This window comes from Glandiceps talaboti, chromosome 10, assembly GCF_964340395.1.
Source record: "Glandiceps talaboti chromosome 10, keGlaTala1.1, whole genome shotgun sequence".
Lineage (NCBI taxonomy): Eukaryota > Metazoa > Hemichordata > Enteropneusta > Spengelidae > Glandiceps > Glandiceps talaboti.
In genome coordinates, this window is record NC_135558.1 from 5,864,419 (window position 1) to 5,876,817 (window position 12,399).

The 12,399-nt window shown below is 34.6% G+C and overlaps 1 protein-coding gene across 1 annotated transcript; it reads left to right on the plus strand.

Moving 5' to 3' along the window:
* Window positions 1-733: 733 nt before the first annotated feature.
* LOC144440804 (ras-related protein Rab-14) lies at window positions 734-10,746 on the plus strand. Its single transcript, XM_078130195.1, has 7 exons — window positions 734-805; window positions 3,502-3,627; window positions 4,146-4,260; window positions 4,788-4,917; window positions 5,603-5,721; window positions 6,238-6,306; window positions 7,105-10,746. The coding sequence occupies exons 2-7, from the start codon at window positions 3,522-3,524 to the stop codon at window positions 7,211-7,213; spliced, it is 648 nt and encodes a 215-aa protein (XP_077986321.1). The 5' UTR covers window positions 734-805; window positions 3,502-3,521; the 3' UTR covers window positions 7,214-10,746.
* Window positions 10,747-12,399: the final 1,653 nt, after the last annotated feature.

Sequence of the window (12,399 nt, forward strand, 5' to 3'; positions counted from 1 at the left end):
TGAAAATGTAACCCCACCCTCCAATTCCATATCCCGCACCTCTTGTATAAATTACCGACGGCTCCCTATGTTTATATTTCTTCAGTTAGACGAACTGATTACACTGTAAAAAGAAACCTACACGCTTTACGGCAGGATTATATTAGTGTTAGAAGAAAATATTGTAAGCTGAAATTCGGGGCACTTTTAACAAAACAAAACTAATGGTCAAAGTTCCTTTTGGCTCTAATCATTGAAATACCTTTCCCTCTCCACTGTCTATGCGCTAATTCGTTTTTTCCCTAAGTTTAATGTTCAGCATCAGAAAATGTTTCATGTAAAGTACGATTACACAATACATCATCTACAAATACCGCCCTCAGGATCAGTGGCCACAAAGGTAGCTATCTTCTAACGTTTGTTTAAAAGCCCAAGATTTTTACGTTTGTAGTTTTGAAATATGTAACTTTCGACAATTCACTATTTTTGGAGAACAGTCTACTGAAGCCATTATATCAATACAGTACAAAAGACAAGATTTACAATGTGAGAACGTGGGAAGGGGGGGGGGGGGCATAAACGATAGAGATTAAAATGGATACAAATAGAAAAGCAATGAAAAGAAATTACAAAAATATATAGTTTTCAAATCAGTCAATACAGAAATATGGAATCACGTTTTTGCCGCACCTGTTCCAGATCCGGCCGCTTGAGGATCTAGGAACAGCGCCACCATTATCCTTGGAAATAAGACTCGGAAATCCCGAATATAAGTTCCGCCATATTGGATCTTAGAGAGGGTCATCGTCATTTGTAAATATTACAGGTAAGAAGTAATTTTTTATGTGTACACTGTTGATGAGGGTGACTAATTAATTAATTACAATAGACATCGTATCTATATTATTGGTTATTTTGTTCGAAAGTGAAATACAACAATTTAGATCACTAATTACTGTACTACCCGGTCGAGAAAACCATATATTCCTAATCTTGGAGTTGACCCGCAATGCCTCATTCATCCGGAAGAAGTCATGTGACGGACACTAATAGGGTGGACGTTTGCAGTTTTCTTCATCTGATTTCAATCAAGTTATGAAAATTCCAATAAATTTCAGCTTGATATAACCATGACTTGTTTTTTTAACGAGTATTTAGCGTTCCCTTCTATACAGTTAACCCCGCCCATAGAAATAGTCACCGATACCGGCTTCAGCCTTCACGCTTGACGTTATGTCGTGTATCACCGCTTTTGTTTGGCTTCGCAGTAACGACCTACCCTTTTCAGTGTACATTTTCCTATGGAAATTTCATATGATCTAAGTTTTCCATTATCATGCAATCGCAGTGTTTACAGGTACCATGTTTGCGATTCAAGTGTATTAGTGACCGTTGCCTCCATCATTACATTGTCTACTTCCTGATCGGGTGACATCATACACAAGTACAGGGGGCGGGGTTCGTTATGTACGATCACAAGTGTTTGGTTGATAAATTTGAGTAAGAAAAATCAATTGTAAATAACGGAAATCGACATTGATTGATTTGTACACAGTTCTTGGTTATAGTCGTTTATGTTATCCATGTTGACAGTCAGTTTGAAATTGTCACCTGGTATTCTACATCTTTATATAATGGATATGTCAAAGAGAGAAATTGTTGAACTTGGTGATTTTTATATGAAACTCAAAGAAGTGTATTGAATATCTGGGTAAATTATGTTAGAGTCGAAACAAAAATGAATAAATAATGCCAGATTTAAAACGCTAAGTTATTATGATTTTGACTTTTAGGTGCTATTGTCATGCTATGTTAGAACATTAATAGAATAGATTAATACATTGTTGCAGGTCAAAGGTCAACACTACAATCACAAGCTTTTCTGAAAATCTGCAGTATTTGTAATCATTTGTAATTTTTACATGGGAATAGGTAGACATCCACAATAATTTGTCTTCTTTCAGTTGAGAAAAATATGAATGACCTAAGGGGCCTTGTCAGTTTCAGTAAAAGGTGTGAACTAACAAAACAACTAAAGTTCAAGTATTTCCCTACTGAAGTAAGAGTGAGTTTGGGGAATAATACAATACTTTGTTATGAAAAATTGAGAAGAGTTATGGTAACTTTGAAAGTTTTGTTTTCACACTTAGTACAATATAGAACTAATGATATAGACAGTCAATGATTATCTAGAACAACCAGGATATAAATCCCATTTAGTTCAAACTCCTCCAACTTGGCTTGTGTAAGTTGTAATCACCTTAATGTTACAATAAAACACCGTCCTTATGAAATGTTAAGTTTGTACCAATGTTGTGTTTTAGTCAAATCAGCACAGTGTAACATTGCATATTCAGTCATATCTCGCTTCAGTAGATGTTTATATTTTCAAAGTTTGGCATACTACAGTATATATCCTAAATTATCATGATTACAAGGTTATGTTAATTGTGGCAATACAATGTATGTACATGTAGGCTTTCTTTATTCAACAGGTAAAAATGTTTTTTTGAGTTAGAATAACAAAAGTAACTCACAATGTAAAAAAAAAGTGAGTGAATTTGCCAACACCTCAGTGAATGTATTTGTACAACATATTTTACATTGTATTGAAGAGACTTAGGTATATATTGGACTGTATTCCGTTGTTCCTTTTTTACTTTCCTATGGTGTTATATTGTTGTCATGACCCCTGTGTTATATCAGCTGTGCCAGCTGTTGTTCAGCAAACTTTATATCTCATACATGTAGTGGTGAAAGTACTTGGGTTATGAACTGCTACAGCTGTCAAAAACATTGTATGGTTTGTTATTGTACGTCATTCAACAATAAAGAGCACAGTTTATTGTTCTCATCAATAAATCATTATTTTCATTGTTTTGGTTTTTTGAATTATAGCTGTGGCTGTGAAGGAATAGAAATGTAATAAAAATTGTAACATTTTGTAGACATATCATTTTAAGGGATACAAAGATGTGTCATTTTAGGCGCATGGATAAAGTTTGCCTTCATTAGTGTTTTTACTAAGGTTGTGGAACCTAGGTTTCAGAAGGGGCATTTGATAAAACTGGCATAGTTTCCTTTTAAAATTATATCATAACTCTGTTGAGGAACCAATACAATGACAAGGGAACTGAAGTAGATTTTAGCTGCTTACCCCCCCCCCCCCCCCCCCCCACAAAACATATACCTCCTTAAACATAAAATGACCAACGTAACCATATGTGTTCTTACCTTCATCTCTTAATTTTCTTTTGCTTGTAAGCAGGACTTTCTCCCTTGAACAATATTGTCAATGTATTTACCAGTTGATACATGTAGACAATAAACATATTTTGAAAATGTGCTTATGAATGATGTCTAGTTCCAGTGCTGGCCACATAATCTAACCCTGCTACCCAGGAGTTTCACTGGACAACTGATAATAACATATTAACTAATAGCATTGTGTTATAAACACGATAACAGTTTTGTGGTATTTAATGCCAATACACTAATGTATTTTGTAAATATTTGTTTCAGATCATAATTAGGAAAACAAGATGGCGGCTGGACCATATAATTATTCATATATTTTTAAGTATATTATAATTGGTGACATGGGAGTTGGAAAATCATGCCTACTACATCAATTTACAGAAAAGAAATGTAAGTGTTAAAATATCTTTTGTGTCATTAGAAGTACATGTAGACATGAAAAATGTTGTCACATGTGAAGGAAATGTGTTTGTTTCGTTGAAAACATATTGCTGTTTTTCCTGAAAATTGAAATGTTGTGATGTCATGTATTTTGATTTCCTCTTTCACATAATTATTGTGATGATTTTGAAATGAATATTATCAGTTGTATTATGCTTTCTGTAGTATGTTCTTTTGCAAGACTGAAACAGCTCGTAATGTGTGTCAGGAAAAACTTCCCAATGATAATAACCGGACCCTATGTATAATGTCAGTCCACAACATAATCTATAATAATATTTGATTTATTTATGTTAGAAGAACAATAACAGTTGATAACTTTTATAGACATGGGTTGTACCCTTCACATACCACCCCAAGATTAAACACTGCCATATTCATACAACCCAATACCCTAAAATTCCCGTTGTGACTATAAAGTTGATACCATCTCATCGTCAAATCCATGTGTTTATCTTTGCTTACAGTTATGGCAGACTGTCCACACACAATTGGAGTAGAATTTGGTACAAGAATCATAGAGGTCTCAGGACAAAAAATCAAACTCCAAATATGGGATACAGCAGGACAGGAAAGGTTTAGGTAGGTAGTACTTGTTGTAATATTTATGTGTTGTTATATTGTAATCATTGACTGTTTCATTATTGTATGGAGTAGTGATCTATTTGAAATTCTCTTGTATGAAGTGTGGTGATGAAAATCACATTGTAAACCATTTCACAAACCTATAAAAACAGTTGAAATTCTTCACATGTCAAAAAACGATGCTTTCAGGGAAATGGCTAATGACGTCTTTAGATTCCAACTACCTCTTCAAAATAAAGACATGAGAACTCTGTAGTCTGTAAGTTGTTTGACGTCAAATTAAAAAATGTGAATTGTTTTACGTCAAATTAAAAAAAAGTTCATGGTGAAGTCTTTTCATACTTTAAGGTATATTCACAATACAATAATTTTCTTAGTTTGAAATAGTTATTTGTCTCCAGTCCATCTTTGGGAGCTATATATCACTGCAGTGTGTACTGTGTAGATCAATATCTTGTAAGTCTTGTTGTGAACATACTCTTTTGGGCAAAAAAAAAAACTTGTTTTCTGTTTGTTGTTGACAGGGCGGTAACACGTAGTTATTACAGAGGGGCAGCCGGTGCATTAATGGTATATGATATCACTAGGAGAAGTACATATAATCATCTTAGTAGTTGGCTAACAGATGCAAGGAATCTTACTAATCCAAACACAGTAAGTAACAAGTAACATGTCATCTTTTAGCTTGCGGAGACTGACAAAGATTACTTTTATTATGACTGAAAACATTAACTAAGCTTTGACATGGAATACAAATATTTGAATCAAAGTGTGACGCTGCTTGGAAACAGCAAATTTTACAATGAAATGTTCAATAATTCATTTATTTTTAGACAACTGGAAAATTGAAGTTATATCATATATCAGAGATTATGTGTGTTCCCATACACAAGAAATCAGTTGTTGAGTGTTTATTGTGAGATTCAGTGCGTGTGTTGCATAATATGATACCCCTTGTATGTAATGAGTAGCCGTACATGTGGTATACATTTATTGTATGTTGGATCTACCGTACCATCTGATGATGACTCAGTTCTAACAATAGGGATTTATATCTAGACCACAGGGATTCACTGAATATCAATAACTTTCAGTTTTAACATTAGACCTTACTCAATTATTCTGTGTGTCTGTCAGTGTCTATGTCTGTGTTCTGTATATTGGTCACTATTGTACACGTTACATGTTTGAATACTTCTAAAGGCACATCTATGTTTAGCTTAGCATGAAATTCCTTGCTGTGCAAAGATTACTGTGACCTATCAAATGATTTTAGGTCGTCACTTTCAACTTACCGTAAGTTGTTGATTAAAAATGAGTGTAAAAATTCTCTCATCAGGTTATATTTTTGATCGGCAATAAGTCTGATCTTGAAGCACAGCGTGACGTCACGTACGAAGAAGCTAAACAATTTGCAGATGAAAACGGTCTAATGTTTTTGGAAGCCAGTGCAAAAACGTTAGTGTTCCTGTTAGATAATTTGTTATATTTAGCTGTAAATTAGGGAATTGAAGAGTGCTTTCTTACTTCTATATTTAATTAAACCTGAAATGACTGAGGGAAATAGCCAGTTTTGTCGTAAAATACTGGAAATCTTGGACAGGCGTGATCTTTGAAATGGGTTTGTCAAGTCTCACCAAAGGTTCATGACTTGCTAGTCATCAGTGAATTGTTGTTACAGCTGTTGTCTCAAATCTAGCACAATTGTGTTTATTTGAAACTTACTGAAATATCAAAAAATTAAAACAGTCAAAGAACTAGGAAAAATGATAAAGAAAAGTTGTTATTTTGCCAGATATATTGTTGATGCTAACTAGTAACTAAAAGGGGAAATATTTTTGTTGTGATTACCAGCATATTGTATGTCTACTGTGTTATACTTTAGTGGATATGCAGGGTAGTTATTCATAGCTTCACTGTAGTTGTTCTGTGATTCTCCCATTGCATCATATTTATATCTGTATTTCTCCACAGTGGCGATAATGTTGAAGATGCTTTTTTGGAAACAGCAAGAAAAATTTACCAAAATATTCAAGATGGAAGGTATGTTATTTAAAGTGTTTTCCTGATATTGTTTGATGACTGTTAAGTGTTATATGTATTGGTATGTATGATCTTCACACTGTTCATTACCTATATGCCATGGTGGCTGCATACAGCCCAAAATAAATTGTCACTTAGGTACCAATGCATACCATGGTCTCCAGAGATAACTTGAAATTTTGCAAATGTATGTGACATGTTTTGTGATACTTTTCAAAACCAGGTTTGTTGCATGTCATGAAAATATTATTTTTAGATTGAATATCCATAGCAAATATTATTTCCCTTTATAAATGTTGGCCATTAGTAGCACTACGTAGGGTGTGTATATGTTAGGAAGTATATTTGATCTACCATAGAGGTCAGAAAAATCATAGTAAGAGAAATGGTGAAGTCTGGTAAAACGTTTTGCTATCGGGAATTGAAACCAGTCACCTTGAATATTCAGATTTATGCATCATAAGAAATGTGATGATAAACATGAATCTACCACCGCTGGTGTAAATAATCTAGTCTTGGTTACCCAGATCCTTGGAGGACAATTATTATATCAATTGTCCCAAATTGTGTATTATTGATAACTGCAGTTAATCCCATAGTCCTTCACATCTGAGCATGCTCAGTCTAGAGTGCAAGTTCCCAGTTGTTCTACTATAGTGTTAATTATGAACTCGGGAATCTAGATATATGGTTTACCTGAATCACATTATTGATACTAGAGAAGTGTTGTTATGTAGATCTTTGAGTACTCAAGTTCAACCAATGGTCTGATCGCTGTTTCTCTATCTCTCTCTGCAGCTTGGATTTAAACGCAGCCGAGTCTGGAGTTCAACACAAGCCGTCAGCACCTAGAGGCAATACACTTAACACAGATCAACAACAGAGTAAAGAAGGTTGTGGCTGTTAACACTGTCTTAGCCTCTCATCAAGTGTAGAGATACTAGTCTGTAGTTGTGGACCAAATTATGCAAAGTACACTTTTCCATTTGTCACTCGTCAGGCTAAATAACTTGTGTATTGAATGTACAGTAAATCGCAAAAGTGTGGATGGGCCTTGACCAACAACAAAATGACCGTTTTATATTGTAGATGTAGTTTTAGGAGGATCGAATGAATCATAATTTGAAGACCTTTACAGTCAATAGTGCCCTCATGCAGTCAAACAAGATAATATTCAATAAATAGCGCCCCCAGGTGGTGAAAATCAACATACTAATTGTATAAAATATAACCCATCTTGACTTCTATTCCTTGTTCTATCAAGATAACATATTTGAAAGATGTATTACAGGATTTCTACCCTGTTTTGCAAAGTTTTGTCAGTAAACTTGGTTCAATATCAGTGTCAAGATATATGGGGCAGATGTTTGATGTTTTTACATTGTTAAGGTAGAGGGGGCTGTTGATATAAAGGTCTGTTACACATGGACTATCCAAAATGGCAGACAGATGTTTGTAATAAAGTTTACTTTGTTTGATTGTCTTGAATCACGTAAAAAAAAAAGTACTTTTGCAGGGTAAGTTTCTTTCATTTTGTTAGTTGGTCAAGGCCTAGTCATAAAGATCAATGCAATTCACAATGGTTTCAGTAATATGGTATTTGTAAAGGGAAATGGTGTCAGCATGTAACAAGGCATCTAACTGTCAAGTATTTTTAGAATGTTGTGGTAAAACAATACTGACTATGTTTATGTGCAATGGTTGGTAGTCAAAGCAGAATAAGTCAATTTACTGAGTTATATCTGTCAGCTTTGTAAACTATTTGACTGTACATATTCTAAGAATCATTGAAGATGCCCAGCAAGACCTGAACTTGCTTCTTTACCCTTATGTCTTCCCTTTGTGTGATTTGAACTTTGTGCTTACACACATCACTAAGTGTCAAGTTTCTAAGTTTAGACAGTACCCATTATGTTAGCTCCTGCCGTGGATACGACTTTTGTCGAAAGTGTCCAATATTCATGATGTGTTTTATCTCATATGTATCAAGAAAGTATCAGTATTCATTTGAAATCTAATAGGGTTTTAGGGATGATTAGTCCTTTTACAGACAGAATGCCAAGACGTGGGAAGTTTTGGTTCCTTGATAAAATAACTAGATGCATTTGTGAAATGTATTTGACCATAACCTTACTTTAATTTACACTTCTAGTAGGTTGCAATATTTATCAACACATATTAATTCATAGAGTAATGTGTTCTTGTGTTTGTCGATAAAATCATTGTAAGCATAGGGTGAGAGATTGAGCTTTTTAGTGCCTTCTGACCCTGGAATATTGATCGGCAATTTACTAACTGGCCATATTGAATGGTGCATTGTGGGCCATTTTCTAACCGACCATCTTGAATGTTGCATCATGGGTGGTATATGGGACAAGTATCAATCTGCTGATAAACTTGAATTTAATCAGTTTGATAAGTGTGTTTGTTGTCACAAGTAATCTGGTCTTGGTTACCACAAACATTGCAGAGGGCTGACCTTGTGATCACCTCAGATTAGATTTTACCCAAGCTACAGATATCTCTGTTATCTGCAAATGCTTAGATTGGATCATTAATCATTATCAGCTATGATTTAGGTATACCAATATGATATGTAATGTGACATGTTATTTTCATATTTGAAAGACCAACAGATATCAGAATGGTATTATTAGCTGAGAAACACTTGTACTAAAGTGACTACATCTGCCACTGTTGAGAATTCCAAAATATTGTAACTGCAAAATGTTATATTCAACCATGATATTTAGAATGCATCTCTGTATGTTACGTGATTTACAGTGTGAGGTATATATGAATATGGGATAGTTTTAAGGTCAAACCTGCCTAGGGCAAATAGCATTATGCATGGCTTCATCTAATTGGCTAATTAACATTGCTGTAATAGAAATGAATATAATTTTAGTCAATGAGAGCGTGGTTTACAATGCGCTAAATATTTTTGGTAGGTATGTAGTATAAGGTTTTATGAAGGGGATCCACTGTGTAAATATATTATTGATTTGTATTATATAGTGGTTATTATTTACAACTTTTTATCACTTTTCCTAAAAATGAACTTTTGCAGCGATAGAGCAGTCATTCTAATGAAAATGTAGTGTTTTTACTTTTGTCTCTTACCCCGATTTCAGTATGTTTGACATGTTCAACACTATTTGCTTCTTATGTGAACTCTAGAGGGCACTATATGCATGTTCCAAAGGTACATTTTAGTATTGTCTCTTAGAAGGCACTTTCACTGTCAGTTTATATATTGGTATAGCCTTCCATGTGTTAGTGTCACAAGTCAATTAATTGCCATAATCTGAACAGTTACTTTGTTAAATTTTACTAAACCACAGACGAGGAAGTGAAACTTTTTACTTCTGTACCATCGAAGCGGCGAAGGAATGCATTACAGTGCCCTCAGTGTTGCATGACATGAAATGCACAATACATTATTGACAAATGGAAAAGTGTTCAACGCCACGCCAGCCAAAACATCCGATCCTAGCCTATGGCCGGCTTTATTTGAATGTGTTGTATATGTCCACCCATACCTGTGTATGTGATCACAGACCTCAAACTGTATACAATGTAACATTTTATTGAGAAGCAAATAGAGAATTTCAATGGAAAGCTGTCATATTTTTTTTTTCCTCCGCAGAAAAAAAAGAAATTGTGAAAGTTGGTCACTATATATGTATGAAATCAGAGCGTTCTTATTCTAGATATTGTTTCGAAACTCCGATCGAACGTACATGAGCCATTCATTCATCAACCCTTTTTTTGAACTAAAAGTCTGATATTTACCTGTAGTGAAAGATATTCCTATGATATGTAGGGAAAAACCCAGCTGTAAATTATACCAAGCAATTTTATGTTGTATAGTACAGAGACAAATCTCACTCGTATCCTTGTCTCCATTTCCAATGAAATCACACGTGACTGGAACATTTTAGATTTTCCCATTCCAATTTTAATGTCACTTCTGGAGGGGATAGACTGTTAATTAATAAGTTAATCAATGTTTTTGTTAAGTAATTAAACACGTTTCGGCACCAGAAATAGACAGGAGTATGTAAATGCAATATATCTTTTAAGTTTTGTCTATTTGTTGAATTGTTCCATCCCATATATGTACTTGACAGTGTTTTCTTTAATTTTCAACTTGTCAGCATATAAAAAAAGCACAAAATTTGCCACTTCAAATCTTAGGTTAACGTGAAGGTAACTGGTACAACATTTAGTTCAACTTTCCAAATTATACCATTGTGTGACAAACCATAGAGAAAAGTGTATGTTATCATTTATTATTATTGTGACATTATTTTCTGTTTCATATTCAAAAAAAATGTTCAAGTGTTCATATCTTTTTGTAACTATTAGCCCCCTCCCCCTTCCCCTCCCCCCATTACACAAGTGGTAGTAAGATTAATAATTGTATAAACAAATCTAAAGTACCATATTCAAATAATAAAAATGTAATTTATGTTTATGCTTGAAATGTGTTTTCTTGTATGGATTGACTTCTTGAGTGGATTGTTACTAGACTCTCTCACAGTCCCAGGAGCATTGTATTGCTAAAAGGGCTGTGTTATATGTATCGCTATCTACTGCATAATTGTACTCTAATAACCTTGTACTGTGGGCTCTCAATGACTACATAGGGCTAATCATTCTTTGACCTGTTACTACAATGCTCTGTGTTACTGCAATGCCCTGAGCATCGTAGTAACATGTCAACAAATTATTAGCCCTGTGTAGTTGATGAGGGCCCACAGTACAATGATATTCTAGTACAATTATGTGGTAGATATCAGTACATACAAAACAGCCCTTTTAGCAATGCTGTATGAGGACTGTGAGAGAGTCTATGTTATTACCTACCTTTTATTTGACCAGAAATGAAAAGAAAAGTTAAATATAGAGCCTTGACCATAAAAATATGAGTAACATAAAGGGCTTTATCTGTATTCCTCAGAATTGTACCACCTAGTCAGGTCATAAAAATAATCATTTGATTTCCTGTTTGACACCATGACTTCTGCTCATCACTTTCTACACATGCATTGCTACAGACATGCATGAGAATAAGGTAATCTTCTATTTTGACCCTCTAGTATAAGTAAAATACTATTAGAAGTACCAAGAATTGTGTAAGTAGGAATACACTTTGTCATAAATCTTGTCATTTAGGTGTTTGAGGCAATCCTTGTCATAAGTGCTTGGCATTTGATGGTTTTATACAACAATTTACTCTAAAACAGAAAACATTCTTCAAAGTGTCCTGCCTTACACAATGTTACAATGTTGTGTCATGTTGGAGACCGCACAAACTTATGGTCCCTTGACTCACTCTGTTTAGACAGACAAGTCCTTGTTTATGGATTTAGAATAACTTATTGCATAAACCCCTCAAAAGTTACTTATTTAGGACAAGGATTGTGTGTGTCTGAAATACCCGAATGCTAGTAACATTAGGAGCCTTGTTTGCAAGAGAGAAAAGACCAGTTACTAAACACTAAAGGGGGTCTTGTGAATGTAGGTGAAATAAAGTGACCTAGGGACCCATGTCTGAGCGAAAATACAAACAACATGAAGGGCCTTATCATAAGTGATTACCAGTACATGTATCAGCCAAGTTACATTGGACCCTGGTCACTATGACAATATAGAAGGTAAACAAAGTAGACAACAATAAATATTGCATACCCCGAGTTACAAGATGTTATCGACAACAATATTTTCCAACAACATGAAATACTTTGAAGTGACTTTTACCTTGTAAGAGTCAATTTTCATCATCTTGAATACTCAGCAGTTTTGATTTCACTATTATTCATCTCTCCCCTTGAAACATTTTCTTTTTACAATAGAATTGTACATACCAGCATGTCTCAAAATGCTTGACCTGATTGACTGCCATTTGATGCTGCTCCTGTCCATTGGATAACATTATATACAACAGTACTTGAAAAAAGGTAATTTGTACTCTTGCACTTGTGAGCTAGTGAAAAAGGCCATATTTATCCAGTGTGGATATTATCTGCCACGCCCCCCCCCCCCCCCCCACCCCACCCCACCCCTCTCCTGTTACGGCCCAAGTAT

Bases quoted from the DNA above. Each gene is read 5' to 3' on its own strand.
- LOC144440804 (XM_078130195.1), top strand. From the start codon at position 3,522: ATGGCGGCTGGACCATATAATTATTCATATATTTTTAAGTATATTATA. The intron at 4,261-4,787 runs GTAGGTAGTACT...TGTTGTTGACAG, and splicing joins GCAGGACAGGAAAGGTTTAG to GGCGGTAACACGTAGTTATT. The intron at 6,307-7,104 runs GTATGTTATTTA...CTCTCTCTGCAG, and splicing joins CAAAATATTCAAGATGGAAG to CTTGGATTTAAACGCAGCCG.